This window comes from Drosophila biarmipes, unplaced genomic scaffold (genome assembly GCF_025231255.1).
Source record: "Drosophila biarmipes strain raj3 unplaced genomic scaffold, RU_DBia_V1.1 ptg000004l, whole genome shotgun sequence".
NCBI classification, from domain to species: domain Eukaryota; kingdom Metazoa; phylum Arthropoda; class Insecta; order Diptera; family Drosophilidae; genus Drosophila; species Drosophila biarmipes.
Window position 1 is genome coordinate 2353066 of NW_026114526.1, and position 25436 is coordinate 2378501.

The window sequence follows — 25436 nt, forward strand, 5'->3', positions numbered from 1 at the left end:
TGTATATATATATAATATATATTATATGTATAACTTCATAGGGGCTCGTTGAATAAGATTTTTCAATTAAGAAGTCAGTCTTTTTCGAATTGAAGCCGTAACCGGTCATACATAAAATTAGAAAGTTAAAATATTTTGATGTTATAGTAAGTACATTTAGGTCAAAAGGGAAATAAAAAAAATTTAAATTAAATTATAATCGCACTCTAATAAATTGATTAGATACCTTTCTTGAGGTTTTCATTTAGGATTTTATCATGTGTTTGTTCAATCACTACATTTAAGTAATCTATCAACACCAAATGAAATATTAAAGTTACGGGCCTAACTTTATGATAGATACTTTGTACAAAAAGTTTAGAAACACAATTTTTTTTCCGATTTGGGTGAATTTTTTTAAATGTAAAAGTTGGTGAAAAATAGTGAAGAGCTTGAGGACTTGAAAAACTACCAAGAAATTGCAACGGGAATTATACTTAGGGGTCTAGTTGGGTTTAGATACAAGAAGGGAGGGTCAGCGCCAAAAATTGAACTCCAGGTTGAAGCCTTAAATAATCTGTATCAGAACCTGGCACATCGTCAGAGTTAAGCAATAGAGTTCGGCGACGGGAAACCGTGTGCTCTAAACACAGTGTTCCCTGTCTGATTGAGCATCTAGCCTCGCAGCAAGCACGATATGAAGCAGAGCAGGGTCATCGCACACTTTGCCAAAAACGAAGAAGTTTATTTGCAGCGACAAAGAGTAGCAGTTCAGTTTTCGGGAACTACCGATGATTTCAAGAGAGGAGTTCAGTTTTTCCCTACTCTCACTTAAAATTGGTCCACATTTTCAAAATCAGCTCTGTTTAATGTTATCCATCCTGTTTCTCAGGAATTTTGCAAGTCTGACGTCGACGAAACCAGAGCTCTGCTAACATCAGCGTTGTACTTAGTTAGGAATGGCAATTCAATTATTTAGTGACTTTTTTGGTGTTCTTATATAATCAAACAAAAACAGGTCTTAACGAGGTAAAAATATAGTGACGACCGGAATTAAAACATACATTTTAACAAGGAAGAGCGCTTCAGCCGATTGCCTCGACTATCAGATACCCGTTACTCAGCTTAAAGGAGCAAAAGGGAATTACATACATAAGCAAATAGATACATAAGCAGAGCGGCATTAAAAATGTTGGCACTTACTCTACGAGTAACGGGAATAAAAATGGAGCGACAAATTATTTCTTGCACAAATATTTTATGGATAGATAACGGCAAAATACCAGTTAAAAACACTTACAAAACCTTTAAGTTTAATTCATAGATAACGGCAAAACACCGTAAGTGTTGATATAAACTAAGCAAAACACGTTAAAATTTGAGGAAAAATAAATTAAATAACGGCAAATTCTCAATAGGAAATAAGTTTGTATATCAAAAGTTGTTTTGCTAACTTGACGTATATTTTTCATATAAAAATTAATATTTTGATAAAATGTATTTATTTATTTAAACAACCGAACCAACCTCCAATTCCTCCAGATTTGTTAGCCTAATTAGGTACATCATTTTTACTAAAATGTTTTTTTTGTACAAATTCAATCCCACGTAGGTAGGGTACGTAGATTAATATTTGTTTTTGTTTTGTATAAATGTTGAAATAATACAATAAATTGTAATCAATATTAATAACTTCAAATTAAATCAAAATTAGATTAAAATGCTTATCAGCCATTGAATGTTTAAAATAATGTATTAGGTAATTCTAAATTAAAGAATTGATAATCGTCTTAATAATTTTAAACATTATTAAAGTGAGTTTTGGTTAGGCGAACAAGAAGCAGGAACATTTCACTTGATAAACGTATTGCTGTTGCCCTTTATTCGCTTGTGTCATTATTTAATGTCAGCGATATTGCCTTTGCCCTTGGGAACATTGCCTTTGCCTTTGTTCAACATTCTGACTTTTCCTTTGCCAATAATTATGAAAGACGCGCCCAATTTTCATGCTAAGATAAATAAACTAAACGTAAAATAAACACAAGCTTCCGTTCAACTCTCGAAGCTTATTCCTTTAGCTCCGAAAAAAAGTTTCACTTGTAAATTACCTTGTGAATACGGAGTGACATGCCAGCTTTCTTTTTCGAAGTCAAAGATTCTCTTCTTCGCTGTACCGACTTATCTGCTTATGTCGACAGCGGCACAGAGTTTTAGCCCCCAAAGGAAACCAAAAAAGCTTTTTGACGTCTGACATGTAAAAATATGTATATATATATAATATATATTATATGTATAAATTCATAGGGGCTCGTTGAATAAGATTTTTCAATTAAGAAGTCAGTCTTTTTCGAATTGAAGCCGTAACCGGTCATACATAAAATTAGAAAGTTAAAATATTTTGATGTTATAGTAAGTACATTTAGGTCAAAAGGGAAATAAAAAAAATTTAAATTAAATTATAATCGCACTCTAATAAATTGATTAGATACCTTTCTTGAGGTTTTCATTTAGGATTTTATCATGTGTTTGTTCAATCACTACATTTAAGTAATCTATCAACACCAAATGAAATATTAAAGTTACGGGCCTAACTTTATGATAGATACTTTGTACAAAAAGTTTAGAAACACAATTTTTTTTTCCGATTTGGGTGAATTTTTTTAAATGTAAAAGTTGGTGAAAAATAGTGAAGAGCTTGAGGACTTGAAAAACTACCAAGAAATTGCAACGGGAATTATACTTAGGGGTCTAGTTGGGTTTAGATACAAGAAGGGAGGGTCAGCGCCAAAAATTGAACTCCAGGTTGAAGCCTTAAATAATCTGTATCAGAACCTGGCACATCGTCAGAGTTAAGCAATAGAGTTCGGCGACGGGAAACCGTGTGCTCTAAACACAGTGTTCCCTGTCTGATTGAGCATCTAGCCTCGCAGCAAGCACGATATGAAGCAGAGCAGGGTCATCGCACACTTTGCCAAAAACGAAGAAGTTTATTTGCAGCGACAAAGAGTAGCAGTTCAGTTTTCGGGAACTACCGATGATTTCAAGAGAGGAGTTCAGTTTTTCCCTACTCTCACTTAAAATTGGTCCACATTTTCAAAATCAGCTCTGTTTAATGTTATCCATCCTGTTTCTCAGGAATTTTGCAAGTCTGACGTCGACGAAACCAGAGCTCTGCTAACATCAGCGTTGTACTTAGTTAGGAATGGCAATTCAATTATTTAGTGACTTTTTTGGTGTTCTTATATAATCAAACAAAAACAGGTCTTAACGAGGTAAAAATATAGTGACGACCGGAATTAAAACATACATTTTAACAAGGAAGAGCGCTTCAGCCGATTGCCTCGACTATCAGATACCCGTTACTCAGCTTAAAGGAGCAAAAGGGAATTACATACATAAGCAAATAGATACATAAGCAGAGCGGCATTAAAAATGTTGGCACTTACTCTACGAGTAACGGGAATAAAAATGGAGCGACAAATTATTTCTTGCACAAATATTTTATGGATAGATAACGGCAAAATACCAGTTAAAAACACTTACAAAACCTTTAAGTTTAATTCATAGATAACGGCAAAACACCGTAAGTGTTGATATAAACTAAGCAAAACACGTTAAAATTTGAGGAAAAATAAATTAAATAACGGCAAATTCTCAATAGGAAATAAGTTTGTATATCAAAAGTTGTTTTGCTAACTTGACGTATATTTTTCATATAAAAATTAATATTTTGATAAAATGTATTTATTTATTTAAACAACCGAACCAACCTCCAATTCCTCCAGATTTGTTAGCCTAATTAGGTACATCATTTTTACTAAAATGTTTTTTTTGTACAAATTCAATCCCACGTAGGTAGGGTACGTAGATTAATATTTGTTTTTGTTTTGTATAAATGTTGAAATAATACAATAAATTGTAATCAATATTAATAACTTCAAATTAAATCAAAATTAGATTAAAATGCTTATCAGCCATTGAATGTTTACAATAATGTATTAGGTAATTCTAAATTAAAGAATTGATAATCGTCTTAATAATTTTAAACATTATTAAAGTGAGTTTTGGTTAGGCGAACAAGAAGCAGGAACATTTCACTTGATAAACGTATTGCTGTTGCCCTTTATTCGCTTGTGTCATTATTTAATGTCAGCGATATTGCCTTTGCCCTTGGGAACATTGCCTTTGCCTTTGTTCAACATTCTGACTTTTCCTTTGCCAATAATTATGAAAGACGCGCCCAATTTTCATGCTAAGATAAATAAACTAAACGTAAAATAAACACAAGCTTCCGTTCAACTCTCGAAGCTTATTCCTTTAGCTCCGAAAAAAAGTTTCACTTGTAAATTACCTTGTGAATACGGAGTGACATGCCAGCTTTCTTTTTCGAAGTCAAAGATTCTCTTCTTCGCTGTACCGACTTATCTGCTTATGTCGACAGCGGCACAGAGTTTTAGCCCCCAAAGGAAACCAAAAAAGCTTTTTGACGTCTGACATGTAAAAATATGTATATATATATAATATATATTATATGTATAAATTCATAGGGGCTCGTTGAATAAGATTTTTCAATTAAGAAGTCAGTCTTTTTCGAATTGAAGCCGTAACCGGTCATACATAAAATTAGAAAGTTAAAATATTTTGATGTTATAGTAAGTACATTTAGGTCAAAAGGGAAATAAAAAAAATTTAAATTAAATTATAATCGCACTCTAATAAATTGATTAGATACCTTTCTTGAGGTTTTCATTTAGGATTTTATCATGTGTTTGTTCAATCACTACATTTAAGTAATCTATCAACACCAAATGAAATATTAAAGTTACGGGCCTAACTTTATGATAGATACTTTGTACAAAAAGTTTAGAAACACAATTTTTTTTCCGATTTGGGTGAATTTTTTTAAATGTAAAAGTTGGTGAAAAATAGTGAAGAGCTTGAGGACTTGAAAAACTACCAAGAAATTGCAACGGGAATTATACTTAGGGGTCTAGTTGGGTTTAGATACAAGAAGGGAGGGTCAGCGCCAAAAATTGAACTCCAGGTTGAAGCCTTAAATAATCTGTATCAGAACCTGGCACATCGTCAGAGTTAAGCAATAGAGTTCGGCGACGGGAAACCGTGTGCTCTAAACACAGTGTTCCCTGTCTGATTGAGCATCTAGCCTCGCAGCAAGCACGATATGAAGCAGAGCAGGGTCATCGCACACTTTGCCAAAAACGAAGAAGTTTATTTGCAGCGACAAAGAGTAGCAGTTCAGTTTTCGGGAACTACCGATGATTTCAAGAGAGGAGTTCAGTTTTTCCCTACTCTCACTTAAAATTGGTCCACATTTTCAAAATCAGCTCTGTTTAATGTTATCCATCCTGTTTCTCAGGAATTTTGCAAGTCTGACGTCGACGAAACCAGAGCTCTGCTAACATCAGCGTTGTACTTAGTTAGGAATGGCAATTCAATTATTTAGTGACTTTTTTGGTGTTCTTATATAATCAAACAAAAACAGGTCTTAACGAGGTAAAAATATAGTGACGACCGGAATTAAAACATACATTTTAACAAGGAAGAGCGCTTCAGCCGATTGCCTCGACTATCAGATACCCGTTACTCAGCTTAAAGGAGCAAAAGGGAATTACATACATAAGCAAATAGATACATAAGCAGAGCGGCATTAAAAATGTTGGCACTTACTCTACGAGTAACGGGAATAAAAATGGAGCGACAAATTATTTCTTGCACAAATATTTTATGGATAGATAACGGCAAAATACCAGTTAAAAACACTTACAAAACCTTTAAGTTTAATTCATAGATAACGGCAAAACACCGTAAGTGTTGATATAAACTAAGCAAAACACGTTAAAATTTGAGGAAAAATAAATTAAATAACGGCAAATTCTCAATAGGAAATAAGTTTGTATATCAAAAGTTGTTTTGCTAACTTGACGTATATTTTTCATATAAAAATTAATATTTTGATAAAATGTATTTATTTATTTAAACAACCGAACCAACCTCCAATTCCTCCAGATTTGTTAGCCTAATTAGGTACATCATTTTTACTAAAATGTTTTTTTTGTACAAATTCAATCCCACGTAGGTAGGGTACGTAGATTAATATTTGTTTTTGTTTTGTATAAATGTTGAAATAATACAATAAATTGTAATCAATATTAATAACTTCAAATTAAATCAAAATTAGATTAAAATGCTTATCAGCCATTGAATGTTTAAAATAATGTATTAGGTAATTCTAAATTAAAGAATTGATAATCGTCTTAATAATTTTAAACATTATTAAAGTGAGTTTTGGTTAGGCGAACAAGAAGCAGGAACATTTCACTTGATAAACGTATTGCTGTTGCCCTTTATTCGCTTGTGTCATTATTTAATGTCAGCGATATTGCCTTTGCCCTTGGGAACATTGCCTTTGCCTTTGTTCAACATTCTGACTTTTCCTTTGCCAATAATTATGAAAGACGCGCCCAATTTTCATGCTAAGATAAATAAACTAAACGTAAAATAAACACAAGCTTCCGTTCAACTCTCGAAGCTTATTCCTTTAGCTCCGAAAAAAAGTTTCACTTGTAAATTACCTTGTGAATACGGAGTGACATGCCAGCTTTCTTTTTCGAAGTCAAAGATTCTCTTCTTCGCTGTACCGACTTATCTGCTTATGTCGACAGCGGCACAGAGTTTTAGCCCCCAAAGGAAACCAAAAAAGCTTTTTGACGTCTGACATGTAAAAATATGTATATATATATAATATATATTATATGTATAAATTCATAGGGGCTCGTTGAATAAGATTTTTCAATTAAGAAGTCAGTCTTTTTCGAATTGAAGCCGTAACCGGTCATACATAAAATTAGAAAGTTAAAATATTTTGATGTTATAGTAAGTACATTTAGGTCAAAAGGGAAATAAAAAAAATTTAAATTAAATTATAATCGCACTCTAATAAATTGATTAGATACCTTTCTTGAGGTTTTCATTTAGGATTTTATCATGTGTTTGTTCAATCACTACATTTAAGTAATCTATCAACACCAAATGAAATATTAAAGTTACGGGCCTAACTTTATGATAGATACTTTGTACAAAAAGTTTAGAAACACAATTTTTTTTCCGATTTGGGTGAATTTTTTTAAATGTAAAAGTTGGTGAAAAATAGTGAAGAGCTTGAGGACTTGAAAAACTACCAAGAAATTGCAACGGGAATTATACTTAGGGGTCTAGTTGGGTTTAGATACAAGAAGGGAGGGTCAGCGCCAAAAATTGAACTCCAGGTTGAAGCCTTAAATAATCTGTATCAGAACCTGGCACATCGTCAGAGTTAAGCAATAGAGTTCGGCGACGGGAAACCGTGTGCTCTAAACACAGTGTTCCCTGTCTGATTGAGCATCTAGCCTCGCAGCAAGCACGATATGAAGCAGAGCAGGGTCATCGCACACTTTGCCAAAAACGAAGAAGTTTATTTGCAGCGACAAAGAGTAGCAGTTCAGTTTTCGGGAACTACCGATGATTTCAAGAGAGGAGTTCAGTTTTTCCCTACTCTCACTTAAAATTGGTCCACATTTTCAAAATCAGCTCTGTTTAATGTTATCCATCCTGTTTCTCAGGAATTTTGCAAGTCTGACGTCGACGAAACCAGAGCTCTGCTAACATCAGCGTTGTACTTAGTTAGGAATGGCAATTCAATTATTTAGTGACTTTTTTGGTGTTCTTATATAATCAAACAAAAACAGGTCTTAACGAGGTAAAAATATAGTGACGACCGGAATTAAAACACACATTTTAACAAGGAAGAGCGCTTCAGCCGATTGCCTCGACTATCAGATACCCGTTACTCAGCTTAAAGGAGCAAAAGGGAATTACATACATAAGCAAATAGATACATAAGCAGAGCGGCATTAAAAATGTTGGCACTTACTCTACGAGTAACGGGAATAAAAATGGAGCGACAAATTATTTCTTGCACAAATATTTTATGGATAGATAACGGCAAAATACCAGTTAAAAACACTTACAAAACCTTTAAGTTTAATTCATAGATAACGGCAAAACACCGTAAGTGTTGATATAAACTAAGCAAAACACGTTAAAATTTGAGGAAAAATAAATTAAATAACGGCAAATTCTCAATAGGAAATAAGTTTGTATATCAAAAGTTGTTTTGCTAACTTGACGTATATTTTTCATATAAAAATTAATATTTTGATAAAATGTATTTATTTATTTAAACAACCGAACCAACCTCCAATTCCTCCAGATTTGTTAGCCTAATTAGGTACATCATTTTTACTAAAATGTTTTTTTTGTACAAATTCAATCCCACGTAGGTAGGGTACGTAGATTAATATTTGTTTTTGTTTTGTATAAATGTTGAAATAATACAATAAATTGTAATCAATATTAATAACTTCAAATTAAATCAAAATTAGATTAAAATGCTTATCAGCCATTGAATGTTTAAAATAATGTATTAGGTAATTCTAAATTAAAGAATTGATAATCGTCTTAATAATTTTAAACATTATTAAAGTGAGTTTTGGTTAGGCGAACAAGAAGCAGGAACATTTCACTTGATAAACGTATTGCTGTTGCCCTTTATTCGCTTGTGTCATTATTTAATGTCAGCGATATTGCCTTTGCCCTTGGGAACATTGCCTTTGCCTTTGTTCAACATTCTGACTTTTCCTTTGCCAATAATTATGAAAGACGCGCCCAATTTTCATGCTAAGATAAATAAACTAAACGTAAAATAAACACAAGCTTCCGTTCAACTCTCGAAGCTTATTCCTTTAGCTCCGAAAAAAAGTTTCACTTGTAAATTACCTTGTGAATACGGAGTGACATGCCAGCTTTCTTTTTCGAAGTCAAAGATTCTCTTCTTCGCTGTACCGACTTATCTGCTTATGTCGACAGCGGCACAGAGTTTTAGCCCCCAAAGGAAACCAAAAAAGCTTTTTGACGTCTGACATGTAAAAATATGTATATATATATAATATATATTATATGTATAAATTCATAGGGGCTCGTTGAATAAGATTTTTCAATTAAGAAGTCAGTCTTTTTCGAATTGAAGCCGTAACCGGTCATACATAAAATTAGAAAGTTAAAATATTTTGATGTTATAGTAAGTACATTTAGGTCAAAAGGGAAATAAAAAAAATTTAAATTAAATTATAATCGCACTCTAATAAATTGATTAGATACCTTTCTTGAGGTTTTCATTTAGGATTTTATCATGTGTTTGTTCAATCACTACATTTAAGTAATCTATCAACACCAAATGAAATATTAAAGTTACGGGCCTAACTTTATGATAGAAAGTTTAGAAACACAATTTTTTTTCCGATTTGGGTGAATTTTTTTAAATGTAAAAGTTGGTGAAAAATAGTGAAGAGCTTGAGGACTTGAAAAACTACCAAGAAATTGCAACGGGAATTATACTTAGGGGTCTAGTTGGGTTTAGATACAAGAAGGGAGGGTCAGCGCCAAAAATTGAACTCCAGGTTGAAGCCTTAAATAATCTGTATCAGAACCTGGCACATCGTCAGAGTTAAGCAATAGAGTTCGGCGACGGGAAACCGTGTGCTCTAAACACAGTGTTCCCTGTCTGATTGAGCATCTAGCCTCGCAGCAAGCACGATATGAAGCAGAGCAGGGTCATCGCACACTTTGCCAAAAACGAAGAAGTTTATTTGCAGCGACAAAGAGTAGCAGTTCAGTTTTCGGGAACTACCGATGATTTCAAGAGAGGAGTTCAGTTTTTCCCTACTCTCACTTAAAATTGGTCCACATTTTCAAAATCAGCTCTGTTTAATGTTATCCATCCTGTTTCTCAGGAATTTTGCAAGTCTGACGTCGACGAAACCAGAGCTCTGCTAACATCAGCGTTGTACTTAGTTAGGAATGGCAATTCAATTATTTAGTGACTTTTTTGGTGTTCTTATATAATCAAACAAAAACAGGTCTTAACGAGGTAAAAATATAGTGACGACCGGAATTAAAACATACATTTTAACAAGGAAGAGCGCTTCAGCCGATTGCCTCGACTATCAGATACCCGTTACTCAGCTTAAAGGAGCAAAAGGGAATTACATACATAAGCAAATAGATACATAAGCAGAGCGGCATTAAAAATGTTGGCACTTACTCTACGAGTAACGGGAATAAAAATGGAGCGACAAATTATTTCTTGCACAAATATTTTATGGATAGATAACGGCAAAATACCAGTTAAAAACACTTACAAAACCTTTAAGTTTAATTCATAGATAACGGCAAAACACCGTAAGTGTTGATATAAACTAAGCAAAACACGTTAAAATTTGAGGAAAAATAAATTAAATAACGGCAAATTCTCAATAGGAAATAAGTTTGTATATCAAAAGTTGTTTTGCTAACTTGACGTATATTTTTCATATAAAAATTAATATTTTGATAAAATGTATTTATTTATTTAAACAACCGAACCAACCTCCAATTCCTCCAGATTTGTTAGCCTAATTAGGTACATCATTTTTACTAAAATGTTTTTTTTGTACAAATTCAATCCCACGTAGGTAGGGTACGTAGATTAATATTTGTTTTTGTTTTGTATAAATGTTGAAATAATACAATAAATTGTAATCAATATTAATAACTTCAAATTAAATCAAAATTAGATTAAAATGCTTATCAGCCATTGAATGTTTACAATAATGTATTAGGTAATTCTAAATTAAAGAATTGATAATCGTCTTAATAATTTTAAACATTATTAAAGTGAGTTTTGGTTAGGCGAACAAGAAGCAGGAACATTTCACTTGATAAACGTATTGCTGTTGCCCTTTATTCGCTTGTGTCATTATTTAATGTCAGCGATATTGCCTTTGCCCTTGGGAACATTGCCTTTGCCTTTGTTCAACATTCTGACTTTTCCTTTGCCAATAATTATGAAAGACGCGCCCAATTTTCATGCTAAGATAAATAAACTAAACGTAAAATAAACACAAGCTTCCGTTCAACTCTCGAAGCTTATTCCTTTAGCTCCGAAAAAAAGTTTCACTTGTAAATTACCTTGTGAATACGGAGTGACATGCCAGCTTTCTTTTTCGAAGTCAAAGATTCTCTTCTTCGCTGTACCGACTTATCTGCTTATGTCGACAGCGGCACAGAGTTTTAGCCCCCAAAGGAAACCAAAAAAGCTTTTTGACGTCTGACATGTAAAAATATGTATATATATATAATATATATTATATGTATAAATTCATAGGGGCTCGTTGACTAAGATTTTTCAATTAAGAAGTCAGTCTTTTTCGAATTGAAGCCGTAACCGGTCATACATAAAATTAGACAGTTAAAATATTTTGATGTTATAGTAAGTACATTTAGGTCAAAAGGGAAATAAAAAAAATTTAAATTAAATTATAATCGCACTCTAATAAATTGATTAGATACCTTTCTTGAGGTTTTCATTTAGGATTTTATCATGTGTTTGTTCAATCACTACATTTAAGTAATCTATCAACACCAAATGAAATATTAAAGTTACGGGCCTAACTTTATGATAGATACTTTGTACAAAAAGTTTAGAAACACAATTTTTTTTCCGATTTGGGTGAATTTTTTTTAATGTAAAAGTTGGTGAAAAATAGTGAAGAGCTTGAGGACTTGAAAAACTACCAAGAAATTGCAACGGGAATTATACTTAGGGGTCTAGTTGGGTTTAGATACAAGAAGGGAGGGTCAGCGCCAAAAAATTGAACTCCAGGTTGAAGCCTTAAATAATCTGTATCAGAACCTGGCACATCGTCAGAGTTAAGCAATAGAGTTCGGCGACGGGAAACCGTGTGCTCTAAACACAGTGTTCCCTGTCTGATTGAGCATCTAGCCTCGCAGCAAGCACGATATGAAGCAGAGCAGAGTCATCGGCAGCGAAATCAGTAAGCATCATCGGCAGCCACGTCACTACTAATGCGGAGAACTCATTGAGAAGCGCAAGAACGTCACGAACGTCACGAACGTCACGAACGTCACGAACGACAAGATAGGGTAAGGCTAGGGTGGAACGTTCATCTGTACTAGGCGTTAAGCAAAGTGAACCGATATGCAGCTTCCTGGAGATAGCCTTGAATTTCAGCGCGAACTGATCGAAACTCTAATGGAAGGCGATTATTGTCTCAAAAGAAGTTGCTCTGGAGAACTGCCACCAAACCGCTGTTATTGATTGAGCAGCTACCATTACATCGGCAGGTTTAAGTTAGCAAAGTCTAAGATTGACGATTGAGAAATGTTTTTTCACATTTTGAGTTTAAACTCTTAGACAAACCGTAAAGAGTTTTTAAATTAGCTTCCAGTTTGTCAGTTAGCGAATCATTCGCTCCTTAACTATGTAGTTAAGGCTAAATCGACACTTGCTTACATAATAAACTGCCTCTCATGATCTCAAGCCATTAATAGCGGGCTCTGTTTAAGCTGGACACGTGGAACTGTAGCACGGTGCCAAACTTCAATGCAAAGGGATTATATAACTCTAAAATTATTGGCAGTTGACATTGTCGGACTAGTATGCGAAACTATCCTCAATATTAAGGGCAGCTATAGCTGAAAAAAAGCGCCTTAGCAATCGAAGTTGCTTTTCATGACGAAGTACTTTATTTATCAACTGGGATGCTAAACTTTTACCTCCATAAAAGTGCCCACAAATTTAAGAAAATAGTTCGTATGAACACTAATATCTAGGAAACTATAAAAGCTGGAAAGTTGGCATAAATAATACATTTTTTTTTCGTTTTTTAGAATTGATAAGTTTTTAAATTTTGGACAAATTATTCCATAGTTTTAATGCAAAGAAATTACGCTCTGCAGCCAAGGCCAAAGCCAAAACTTGCTTAACTTGTTGTGTTGTCATATCTTCCGCTATCTTCCCTATCTGGCGATAGGGATAAACACAGCGATGTGCGTAGAGGTACAGTTCTCAAACCTGTTCCATGCGCTAATTCTGCAAGCAAAAGGGCGATATAGATAGTTGATACAAAAACCAAGTTACTGGGAAAAAGGAGGACACGATAATTGCCGTTACCCTTTTTATTTTGAAAATTTCTTTCCCTTTTTACCTATGCTTTTGTTTTTCGACCGAGCGTCAGTTTATTTCGCAATTTGCTTGTTATCAGTCCAGTTTTGTATAAAGTTTTTGTGTTGCTTTGCATTTTTTAAATTGTATAACACGTTAAAATATCCAACTCAACGAAGAGTGCGAATTTACGTACAGCTGTACGATTACTTCAGGATTTTCACATTACCTGGGTCGATTGTAATGAAATAACCATTCAAATATTCTCCACCTAATTATAAAAAGTAATTCCTCCAAATTTATTTGTATTTTAAATATAAAAAAATTTTGCTTCTGTTTATTTTAGAAATGGTTATTAATAAATTTCTCATATGAACAATATGTCACTTCTAAGTAACTTTCAGAAGTCACTTCGGCGATATCGCATTCGGATCGCGGAAGTCACTCCCCTCGGGAATAAATGTGCCACTTCGGCGACGCTTCGGAAGTCTAACGGTCTAATTTGTTAAATTTTTAGGAATTGTTGCTAGCTTCAGTGAAAAAATAAATATTTATTTATTTCTTTGACAGCTTTATGTTAGAGTCTTCTGTCTATTTTACTTATATTTAATTCAAAACTCTTAGAAATATCATAAATAATATTCCCAATATTATAACATATTTCAAAAAAACACCGAAGCTTTAATTAGTTTCAAATTATTTTCCCACCATTTTTTCGATAATCCTATGACAGCTATATGATATAGTCGTCCGATTTTGATAAAATTAAGTTAGAAATTTCTAAATAATTAAAAAATCTTATTACAAAGTTGGAGGATATATATTAAAAAAACACCAAAGATATCATTTTCATATTATTTTCTCACCAGATTTTTGATAGTTTGTAAGGCAGCTATATGGTCGTATATGAGCGTAGAAACGGACAGATAGACAGACGGTAAGACTGACAGACGGATATGGCTAAAACGACTCCTCTAATGATGCTGATCAAAAATATAAATACTTTATGACTGAAATCAAAACCCTCTTATAAAAAGAAAAAAAAAATAACAGGACAACATTAGACTTTTGTTTAGCAGTCTGCTGTGATTTTTAACACCAAAATATAAGGTTCTCAAGAAACAAGTAAAATTTTAATTCCGATTTCTATCTTTATAGGTATTAGCAGTTAAAGGAAAATATCCTCAACATTTTTTAAAGCTTTGGGAACGTTATGACGATAAAAAAGGATCAGAGAATGACCATCCTGGACTGTTTAGAGAAAATCAACTTTTTATAGTCTTAGAATTACATTTTGCAGGGTGTGACATGTCGAAGTTTACATTTTTAAATGCGGAACAGTCATATTACGCATTGCAACAGGTAACTCTTATTTGTTTTTATAATTAAAAGTGTTCGTTCAAAATTGTCTTACTTCTAGATTATTATTAGTTTGGCTGTTGGTGAAGAAGATTATCAATTTGAGCATAGGGATCTCCATTTGGGAAATTTATTGATTAAAACCACCACTAAAAAACACGTTTCTTTTAAATTTAATAATATGGACTTGATGGTGCTTTCGAAAGGAGTGAATACAACTATTATTGACTATACTCTTTCAAGAATAACCATTGATGACTGCTGCTATTTTAATGACCTCTCAAATGATGATGAACTTTTTCTGGCCTCAGGAGATTATCAATATGATATTTACCGAATGATGCGTAATGAATTGAAGTAAGTATTCCCGCAAATGCGCTCAAACTTTTCTTAGAATTTGCTAATAATAATAATGTAAAGCATAAATATTACAACTTTCAAATTCTTTTTGGCGTCCTGGCTGTACGCTGTGGAACACGTTTTGTTTTTCTCAACAAAAGCTAGCATTTAATTAATGAAAAGCACTATTTGCTGCTACAAGAATTTGTATAAAAACAGATTGTAGATGATAATCTGGGAGCATATATATATATATGCCAACATTTTTTAGCGCAATTGATAGCTATTAATGAGACAAATACATTTCAGCAAAAAAATATTTTCTAGCATGAAAACTGTAGACACCAAAGTTTTGTGCTGTTTGTGGACGTTAGAGCGGGCTGAACACATTTTCTTTAAGTAAATCGATAGGTATTTATAAGGCAAGTAAATTTCCTTCTCAACTCGTAGTAAACCGTCAGGTTATCATACCCGTTCCAAATTGATAAATTGTTATCGGGATCCCAGGGTAGATAACGAATTATTTGGTGTGTTCAGCTGTCCCATGGGTTGGCATGCTTTAAATAGGATTATGGATTGGCGAATAAGTGTGATCAGGCGGTGTGTGATCACTTATGACTAGGCAGTTTGTTAGTGGGTTCGCGTTTCATTGATTTTTATACCCGTTACTCGTACCCTTTTCCTGATTCAACGGAATGAATGCAAAAGGTAGATGGAAGCGGTTCCGGTTTCTTGATCACGATCACTAGCCGAGTCGATCTAGCCATGTGCGTCTGTCCGTCCGTCTGTATGAGCGCTGGATCTCGGAAGCTATAAAAGCTAGAATATTCACACTTGGCAGATTCCTGAGCTTCCTACGCAGCGCAAGCTTGCTTCAGCGGTGTGCCACCCCCACTCTAACGCCCACATTCCACATCTGTAGTGCTTAAAGTTTTTATGATAGAAACAAACTTTTAACTGAAATGTATTTGACTTATTGACTCACAAAAAAGGTGCCACGCCCACTCTAACGCCCACAAATGCCAAAACGCTTAAATCTGTCTGCCGCCCACATAACATCTACTGAAAAAGCCGATAGGTGGCGCCCTAAGATATCGCATTATGGTAACACGGGTTGGATACCACTATTTGATTTATAGATTTTATTAGTTTTATTATAGTTTTACAGAGTTTCACAATTACACGTTGTTTTCTCGAAGCCTGACGGCAACAGAGAGAGTGAGACCAGTCAAGCTTGTTCAATTTAGGATTTTTGGTCTTAGAACATTTTTATCCGCTGTGTCGCTTCTTAGCCTGGACCGCCACAGCTTTTCTGCTTACATATCTTTATTATCCTTTTGTTTCCTTAAGCTGAGTAACGGGTATCTGATAGTCGAGGCACTCGACTGTAGCTTTTTACCTTGTTTATACTGATTTTGGTATTGGTTTGTTTTATATTTATTTGTTTACCTTATTGTATATTGTAGCGATGCTAATAAGCTGGGTGTCATATTGATATGACTGCATATTAATTTTCCATATCTAATTTAGGTTCAGGCCCAAATGGATCTACTATTTACTGAAGTGAAGATTTGGTAATAGTCTGTCTAGTTCTGTCTTGTGTCTTTTTTTTAAATGCATTTGTGTACTCCTTGTACTGGTTCATCTGGAAATGAAGACAGAATAGCTTCTGTGAAGGAGACGTTTACGACCCCATAAAAGATATATATTCTTGATTCGCGTCACTAGACAAGTCAATCTAGCCATGTCCGTCTGTCTGGGCGTCTGTCGGTCTGTCCGTCCGTTTCTACGTAAACTAGTCCCTCAGTTTTAAAGCTTTCGGGCTTAAACTTTCCCAAAAGTCGTCCTTCTATTGCAGGTAGTATATAAGTCGGAAGCAGATAGATCGGAGAATTATATACTATAGCTCCAATAGGAACTATCAGGGAAATTTTTTTTAAAAAATTATGTCTTCGGTGTTTTTTTAACATATAACCTGCTACGCTTGGAAATAACATTTTTAATTGGTTTTGAATTTCGAATTAAATTTTTTCAAAATCGGACGACTATATCATATAGTTGCTATAGGAACGACAAGAAAATTGGTGGCAAAAATAATATGAAACAAATTTTAGCTTTGAGGCTAATTAATATTGGGAATATAATTGTTTACATTTTTAAGAATTTCGAATTTAATTTAATAGAAATCGGACTACTCTAACATATAGATTTAAAAAAAGTGGTCTTAAAAACAATGAAATTATTTTTTTTAATATCACTGAAGTCAGCAACAATCCTTAAAAATTTAACATGGTGTTACTAAAGTTAGAAAGGGTATACCAACTTCTGCTTGCCGAAGTTAACTTCCTTTCTTGTTTTTAATTAAGGTCACTGTTTATTAAAGTTCGGTAAGCTGCGCTACTTTTAAGATTTCAAAATTTGTTTTGGCCATACTTTTAAAACCATCAATTAAAACATTTTCAAGGGAATTTTTCCACTGTGTTTTCCGTCTTGCATTTCAAGCCCTTAGAAGAACAGGTTACGTAGCTTACTCCATCTTCAAAAATTACTCAGCGTAATCCAGCTTCACAGGATACGCAGCTTTATTCAGCTTCACAGGTAACTCAGCTTAATCCAGCTTCATAGGATATGTAGCTTCTTCCAGCTTCATAGAATACCGAGTATCGTCCAACTTTGCAGGATTCACAGTTCGACTTCACAGGACTTTTCAGTTCCCAATCAAGCACTATGTTAACTTTATTCATAGAGAAAACAAGTCACACAAGAGTCGATTTACACAATCGACTACTAGACAACCAAAATGAGCAGCATGACCTAGATAAAAAAGTCCAGCAAGTGGCATTACCCACTGGAGATCAGTATGCCTCAAGACTGACAGCATTAAATCAGCTATTAAAGAAATATTAGTAAATATTTAAAAACAGCAAGAAAAAAACGACGCTCCGATTAGTTGTTTTAGTTGTGGCATTAGTGCATAACATACCGTACTCAGCCAGCCAGCACCTGCAAATCCTACAAAGCTCACTCCGCGAAGAAGCTGGTAGCTACACGTCCGTTTACAATCCAAATTCGTAGACGTGTCTGCGCTAATGTCAGCAGAACTTCTCCATGAAGCGTGGCATGATATGCATCCTTAATGACAAGATCTGTGAGTCAGTGTTGTGCTGGTCAGATTATCGGATATCCATTATCCACGATAAATGCGCGCGACTTAAGCGGCCACGGACGTGAAGAACTTTATCTTCGATAAATGGGTTTAGATTTCGCAGTTTGCTTAGCTTTGGAAGTGGTTTTGAAGATTGTATTACCTTTAGGTCCGCTGTAAACGATTCAGCTTGAACCAATCGAACTATGCCCCAACTGTGCATAGTCATTGAGTTCTCTTAATTTTAAATGACCATTAAGTCGAAAAAAACGTAGATTTGATAGCGCTCGCCAGAGTCGGAGGAAAGTCCGGTCCAGCTTGATATAGTGATGGTGTTGATGTCATCTAAAGTCATCCCATTGTAAATCAGTGATGGTTCTAACGCACTGGGTGATCGTTGACAACATTATTTCTTTTAATATAATTTTAGCCGAAATGATGATCGGGGTAATCAATCCGAGCGTTTCGAATAATCGTGAGATATTATATAGAACTAGTCTTTTCGTATTGATGATCGAAGGTTGATGAAGGATTTTCTATTTAAATTTCGTATCCAGTACATTTCCTATGTCTTGACCTGGTTCTCATTGTCCCATTGTAGCAGAGTGCTACTGCATCTTTGCAAACCATGATGCACTGTTGTTCGTTCACTTTCTTGACTCCATGCATGAATTTTAAAGTGCACCAGATACTTGCTCCATTTGGCCTTTGCTGCCTCAACTGTGTAGTCCCCGGTAAGCATCTCGTGCTTCAGGACATGTTTCGCCCTCGGATATCTGCTAATTTCGTCGTTCCCAATTTGATGTAGCACTCGAATCGATGTAAACGGAGCGGTTGCTGTGCCGAAAGTTACCGTTGTGAGACAATATTCGTTGATTTCGCCGTCGGCTGCCCTCCAAAGGGTCCGTTCGTACTGGTGGTCGTCGTGATTTACGTTTATGCATCAATACAACTTTTGGATGTCTGCTTTAAAGAATTCTTCGCACCAAGACTCTTCAGTGGACAGAGGATGGCGTTTAGGATCCGCTTCTATTTTGCGAAACTGTTTTACTAGATGTACTGTATATATTGCGGTGTGATGACAATGCAGTTGCTGGTTGTGCGCGGCAGATCCTGGTAGTCCGGACAGGACCCATCGAAGATTGTGTTTTGTGCCCATGGGCTCGGCTGCTGACCTGGTTCGCAGGCATGGCAGAAATATTTGAGACAACAAATATTTTCCGATTATTAGGTCGATTCGTTTAGAGCGGTAGAATTACGGGTCTTATAGCACAAGGCCAGTTGTGTTGTTGTGGACTGTGTGTTGCGAGATTAGAGTTGCTTCGGATCCATGATCCAGTAGGGCGTTGATCGTGGCTTCTTGTCCGGTTTTGGATATGCGCTCGGGCGGTCGGTAGTAAAGTGCTCCGTATTGGTGCGTTAAAAGTAACTGCAGTAAGACAGTTCAGGCTGAAGTTGCTGAACTGTGGAGTTTGTGCTGGATGCCGGAGGCGTTTGTAACAGGTGTAGTCTGAGTTGCTTGTGTGTTTTTTTTTGTTAGTGGTGGTTTAAAGCAAAGAAAGCCAACTCGGAGCTGTGCTAGCTTGCTGATGTTTGGAACTCTAACCCAGTAAAAACTCCACCCCCTCCCCGCTTCCCCGGCTGTACAGCCGTTACGCCCTTAGGGCTCTCTAGAAATTTTTATCCTATTGGAATTTCGCAGTTTTTAAGCAGTTTTTTGTAGAGCTATTGTGGCCATGTTACATACAGCGGACCAATTTTCCTCTGATACACGCATAATTTCCACCAAGTTACAAACCCTAACCCTTATGCTTAGATCTCGACGTTCATTTTCAAATCTCGGACAGATAAAAAATAAGTGCTCTGCGTCTTCATTATCCGACTCGCAGAGTGGGCAGTGCGGATAACGTTAATGCTTAAACCTAATCAGATAGTATTTAAAGCATCCATGTCCTGTCAGCAGTTGCGTTAAGTAAAAGTCCACATGTCCATGCTTCTGTCCCAGCCAACTCTTTGTGGCTCGGGCCCATAGGGGAGCAGCGTACATAAGCGCCGATGTGATAACGCTGACCACTAATTTACGTCCTGGTTGCCTCGGTCCCCGAGTGTTCGCCATAATTCGCGAAATTGCGGCCGCGGTTCTGCCTGTCTTGCTACTTCTCCTATTTTGATAGTGGCCGTCTCCACTTTCTGCCTGTTACTTATCAGGACTGCTTCGATCTTATGCGCTGCCAAGCCGAGACCCTTAGAACCAAGCCATGCGATTGCTCGTTTCCAGCTTCATTGCAGATTCTTTCCGGGTCTGGGAGTTTCTTGGCCGTAACTACTATGGCTACGTCATCCGCGAAACCAATGAGTCGTGCCCCTTCGGGCATCGTGATCGTAAGGACCTGGTCGTTCATGACATTCCACAACAAAGGGCCTAGGACTGATCCTTGGGGGACTCCCCCTGTGACCCTGTGAGTCGATTGCCCGGATTCAGTTTCGTACAGGAGCAGGCGGCCTTTAAAGTAGCTCGCTATTACTCGCTATATGTACACTGGGACATTAAGTTTGCTCAATGCATTTAGTATGTGGTGCCAGCTAGCGAAGTTAAATGAGTTTTGGAATCAACTGCCACTCACTATAAGGGCAATCAGTAACGAAACTCAATTTAAAAAGGCACTGCAAGACTATTTAAGGGTACAACCTGACTATTAAACTACACAATTTAGATTTTTGGAATTTAAATTTAGAGAGAAAGTGAAAACTAATAAAAATGGAAATTCAAAATTAAAATTTTAAAGCTTAAATTAGCAAATTAAAAATAAAAATACGAATAAATAAAATTAAATACAAAAAAAATAAAAAATTTTAAAATAATAATAATAATAACGAAACTGCTTATGTATTCAAATTGTATTTGCTAAGATTGGTAATTATTTGCATATAAGTTCAAATCAAATTTTACAATTGTGACTAGCGCCTTAATTTATAAGTATGCTACATGCTTGTAGAGCTGAGATAAGCAATAAAAAAAATTATAATAATAAATGGCCTTGTAAAGAATCTTTTATATGTGTAGTCTCTAGAAAATAAATCCACTATATACGCTATTTTTCAAAAAGAGGAGATGTAGTATGCGCACATAAAGGGTACACAAGGTACATAAATAACATTAAATTATAAATATATAAAAGTCTAACTTCCAACACATTTTCAAAAGCATTGGTAATAGCAGTCAACTGTCGCTGTGTTGGCATGTTTCACACACAGGCTTACCTACTTGAAAACGATTTAAATGTCGCGCAAGCTTAAATAGCGAATATTAATATTGTTACGAATTGATTTGTTTACGTTTTGCTCGCAACGATATTCGTGCGGCTAGCTCAGTAGATTGTGTGTGTTCATCCCACCAAATTTATATAAACGTGACCGCCCAGTAGTTCAGTGAGAAAGCACAGAATTCATAGGTTTGTTATCGGTTTATTACGTGTACAACTACAGACGGCTTGGTAATGCGCTTGTACTTGGTGTCTCCGACGGTTCTGGTTGTCTCGATGTCTTCTCGCCTCGTTGGCGCGGTGTTCCAGTTGTAGCTCCCTGAAGATCCTTGTTTTCTGCTTGTCCCTGACGCGTTGACTCGGGTTTAGGAAATCGTCACCGTTCTCAGACTAGGGTGAACAGACTGACGTGCTCTCTAGTATAACTCCTCTTGACACACGACCGCCTGTCCCTTGTTCTGTCCCAGATGATCCCACTGGGGCTTCCGCTCAGATCGCGCGGACAGTCAAGGCGGAACGCCAGAAAGCTGTAAACGAACGTTCCACCCTAGCCTCACCCTTTCGCGTACTGTCCGTGTCGTTCCTGCGGGCTGTTGCGGTATGGTGTCCTGCTCTCTGGTGGCGGCGTCCTGTGAACTGCTCCTGACAGGGTAGCTGTACGTCGCGAGAATTCTGTGCTGGGTTCGTGGGCATACGCCGATCCGGGACTTCTCTCCCTTCTGGCTCGCTACTCTCGGGGGTCGGTCGCGCCGCTCCGGGACTTCTCTCCCTTCTGGGTGAGCGCGCCAGGACCTGCTCATCTCCACTTGGCGCACTGAGCTCACGCCGGGATACGCCAAAGTAGTGCTTGGGGCGAGGTGCACTGGGGCTCGACAGGCTTACCCCCGAGCTCACGATTTCAAGTCACCAGCTTTCACTGCTCTAAGTCTGGTAAACCCTCCAGGCGTAACGCCAGGACTTCGTTGGCAGGAATGAACAGACCGCCTTGACTTAGCCGTGTGGTGCCTCCTTAGACCTCAGCCAGTTCGGCTGTGGTCTCAGTTCGGAGATTCCTTGTAATTCCCAATCCCGAACGTCTCGACGTGACAATCTTGCTCCTTGTAGGCTCCCACGGCGCGGCTTGTTCGTAGTTTGCTTGGTTGGTATTCGTTCAAATGCCCGCCAAGTCTCCGCTCTCTCTTTCTCCATTCTTGGTCTCGAAACTCTCTTGGTCTCCAAACTCTCACTTTCTCCAAACTCTCACGTTCTCCAACTCTCACGTTCTCCGTCCTTGCGCTCTTCGCCGCGCCGCCACTACGCGAATTCGTATGGAGTTATTCAACTCCTCACATTTCCCCCTTACTTCGGGAAAGATTTAAGAAATGTCAGCGCTTCCACCCAGAGGGCCTGTTCACGATATCGATATCGCAGGTGCGGCGTTGCCACTTGCTCGCCGCGATGTTCATCATCACCGATATTTCCATATTGCTTGTGCCCATCGCACTATCGTCCAGTGCCAATTAACCGCCTATCGAGGCGCCCCCTTCCCTGTTATTGGTGATTCTGCAAAATTTGCGACTTCTCCAGGTGAGTTTCAATTTCCCTTTCCCACTTTCGCTCTCATCCTCTCTACGACTTTCCTTCACTTTCATCCTTCATTCGCCCTCAGCTGGCTGACCCGGCTCCACGCGGACCCCTTCGAAAGCGGGAGTGGAGAGGAGGGGGGTAAGTAAGCTGGAGTTTTGTCTTTGCCTCCGCTCCGCGGTTCGGCGAGGTGGGTGGGCATGCCGGCTCCTCCTACAGCTGCTGCTGCTCCTCCACGGCTCGTCGCAAACGGGCCTGCCAATTAGGGTCCTCCTCCATCTCTCGCAGCCGCGTTTTCTCTGTACTCCTCCGCGCCTCCAGGTTCAGCCGGAACTCCAGCGTAGCTGCTGCTACCTGCTTCTCCTGGCTGTGACCTTGGTTGTGTCGGTAGGATGCGGCCGTCTGTGCCGCTGGTGGCCTTCCGAAGCCGCCACCTCCTCTGCTCCAGCCGCGGATCTTCGTTCAGCTTCACGTCGCTGTCGGAGCTGATCACCGGATCGGGTTCACCTCGCCTCGAAAACTGCCGCGAGGTTCGGGTAGGCCGTGTGGTTGACCATCCTTGCCCCGGGCAAGACCTCTTGCCCGGATGGCTGGCAGCCATCGCTTTCCGTGCATCGCTCCTTGTCACTCTGGTGCTCATGGTGGTGTTCTCGCTAAATGACCGTCTGCCGCCGGACGTTCCTTCCTCGACACCTCGGTTCTAAGCCTTCCTCTTTGCTCGGTCCCGCTATTTCTTCCAGCCTCCCTCCTTTTACTTTCCATTTTTACGACACACCTCTCTGATCCACTTTCTGCCTGCTACTTATCAGGACTGCTTCGGTCTAATGAGCTGCCAAGGCGAGACCCTTAGAATCGAGCCATGCGCTTGCTCGTTTCCTAGCTTGATTGCAGATTCTTTCCGCGTTTGGGGGTTTTTTGGCCGTAACTACTATGGCTACGTCATCCGCGAAACCAATGAGTCGTGCCCCTTCGGGCATCGTGATCCTAAGGATCTCGTCGTACATGACATTCCACAACAAAGGGCCTAGGACTGATCCTTGGGGGACTCTCCCGGTGACCCTGTGAGTCGATTGCCCGGATTCAGTTTTGTACAGGAGCAGGCGGCCTTCGAAGAAGCTCTCTATTAGTCGCTGTATGTACACTGGGACATTAAGTTTGCTCAATGCATTTAGTGTGTGGTGCCAGCTAGCGGAGTTGAATGTGTTTTTAACATCCAATGTTGCCACTGTGCAATACTGCTTAGTGCCGTACAACCACCATTTTCCCTACTGAATCTCAGAGAGGTTGGTTCTGACAAGGCCACCTTATAGCCGGGAGTAGATTATTCTTTCAAGATTTTTACCCACCGTATCCAGCATGCAAAGTGGCTTAGCGGCTCCTCCGCTGGCTTGTCCCCCTTTGGTATGAGTACCAACCGCTGCGTTTTGCAGCGACTAGGGAATACACCTTCTGTTAGTCATACATACATGTCAACATACTCTTTTGTGTTTGCTTTTATGGCTATTTTTACTACTTTTTTCAGGATTCGATCAGGTCCCAGTGCCTTGTCGTCCTTTATTGTCTTCAGAATAGTGCTGGAGTGCCTTGAATTCGAGTCTTCCTCTTGAGCGTTGGTATGCGCTCTTATGAGTGCCATGGCAACGTTTTGCTCGATGACATTTTGCTCCAGCAACGATTGAGCAACCTCGCAGTGGTTTAGGTATATCTAAAGTATCTTTATTAACCCCTAAGCCCTTGCATAGCCCTCTTGAAGTACGGACATTTTCCACTCATTGTTGGGTGGTCCCAGTCTTTCTTTTTTTTTTTTGCAGCCTCTGGCTTGGTGCTGTTTCTCGCCGCAGTTGTAGCAATATTTAGAGCAGTCCTCCTGGGATCTGCAGTTCCATACTATATGGTTGAACTCCATACACTTAAATAACCTTTTGGGTGTTATCTTTGACCGGATTCTGCACCAGGTCCATCCCAACATAAGTCTTCCCTTCTCCATGAGAGGCCTCCCTATGTCGGGCATAACTTTTAATGTGGCGGTTTGGTTGCCCCCGTACGCCGCCCTAAGTCCCACCACCGCAGATTCTGGCAGTTCCACATTAAACTGTGACTTAACCACACATATGACATCCGTTGGACCGCTTTCATTTTGCTCTGAAGCTCTGCTGTTTTTGGGTCGGATACCTTATTTAGGAGGACTAGCAGTTCCCTCTTAGCTGTTCGCCTGACGGTCTGACCTAGGACCTCCAGCTGCGAATCTGTCTTTACTCTTTTCGGGATATCCGCGTAGGACCCTCCAGTGGACGTTGCGATAACTATCGCGTCATTGCGTGGCGGACGCACTTTGCCTTCTGTTCCACTTTTTTCCACTCCTGTGAAGGTTTTTGGGGCATGTTTGCCCCTATCTCCCCCTTGGCTAGCTTCGCTTGCCGGCGCCTTATGCATCGTCTTTTTTGCTGGCATTGCTAGCGTTTTCCCAGTTTCATGTCCCCTGGGTCGCTTGCTATTGCCGCTCGCGAGCACTTCTCTGGAGATAGTCAATTTCATCGACTATGTCCCGCATAGGGTTTGTGATGGAGCGCTTTCCGGCGCCACCAGGCCGTTGCTTGCCAGCGTACCACCGGCCACCACAAGCCCAACTCCTAGGCTTGCGCCAGCGCTTTTACCACTGATTTAGTGTTTACGAAACAAAAAGCGCCAGTGGAAAATTTGGCAGAACTAAACAAACGAGTGGAAATTA

At 38.1% G+C, this 25436-nt stretch overlaps 1 protein-coding gene across 3 annotated transcripts in view; it reads left to right on the forward strand.

Annotated features, from left to right (window-relative positions):
* Positions 1 to 25436, forward strand: part of LOC108026904 (serine/threonine-protein kinase haspin homolog) — a 66017-nt gene that overhangs the window by 4722 nt on the left and 35859 nt on the right. For 2 of the 3 annotated variants that reach the window (XM_050889588.1, XM_050889589.1), the window contains exons 4-5: positions 14198 to 14401; positions 14460 to 14755. The exons of the other annotated variant lie outside the window; for it this stretch is intronic. In XM_050889588.1, the coding sequence (XP_050745545.1) occupies positions 14198 to 14401; positions 14460 to 14755 (500 nt within the window). The remainder of the gene's footprint in view (positions 1 to 14197; positions 14402 to 14459; positions 14756 to 25436) is intronic. 3 annotated transcript variants of the gene reach the window in all.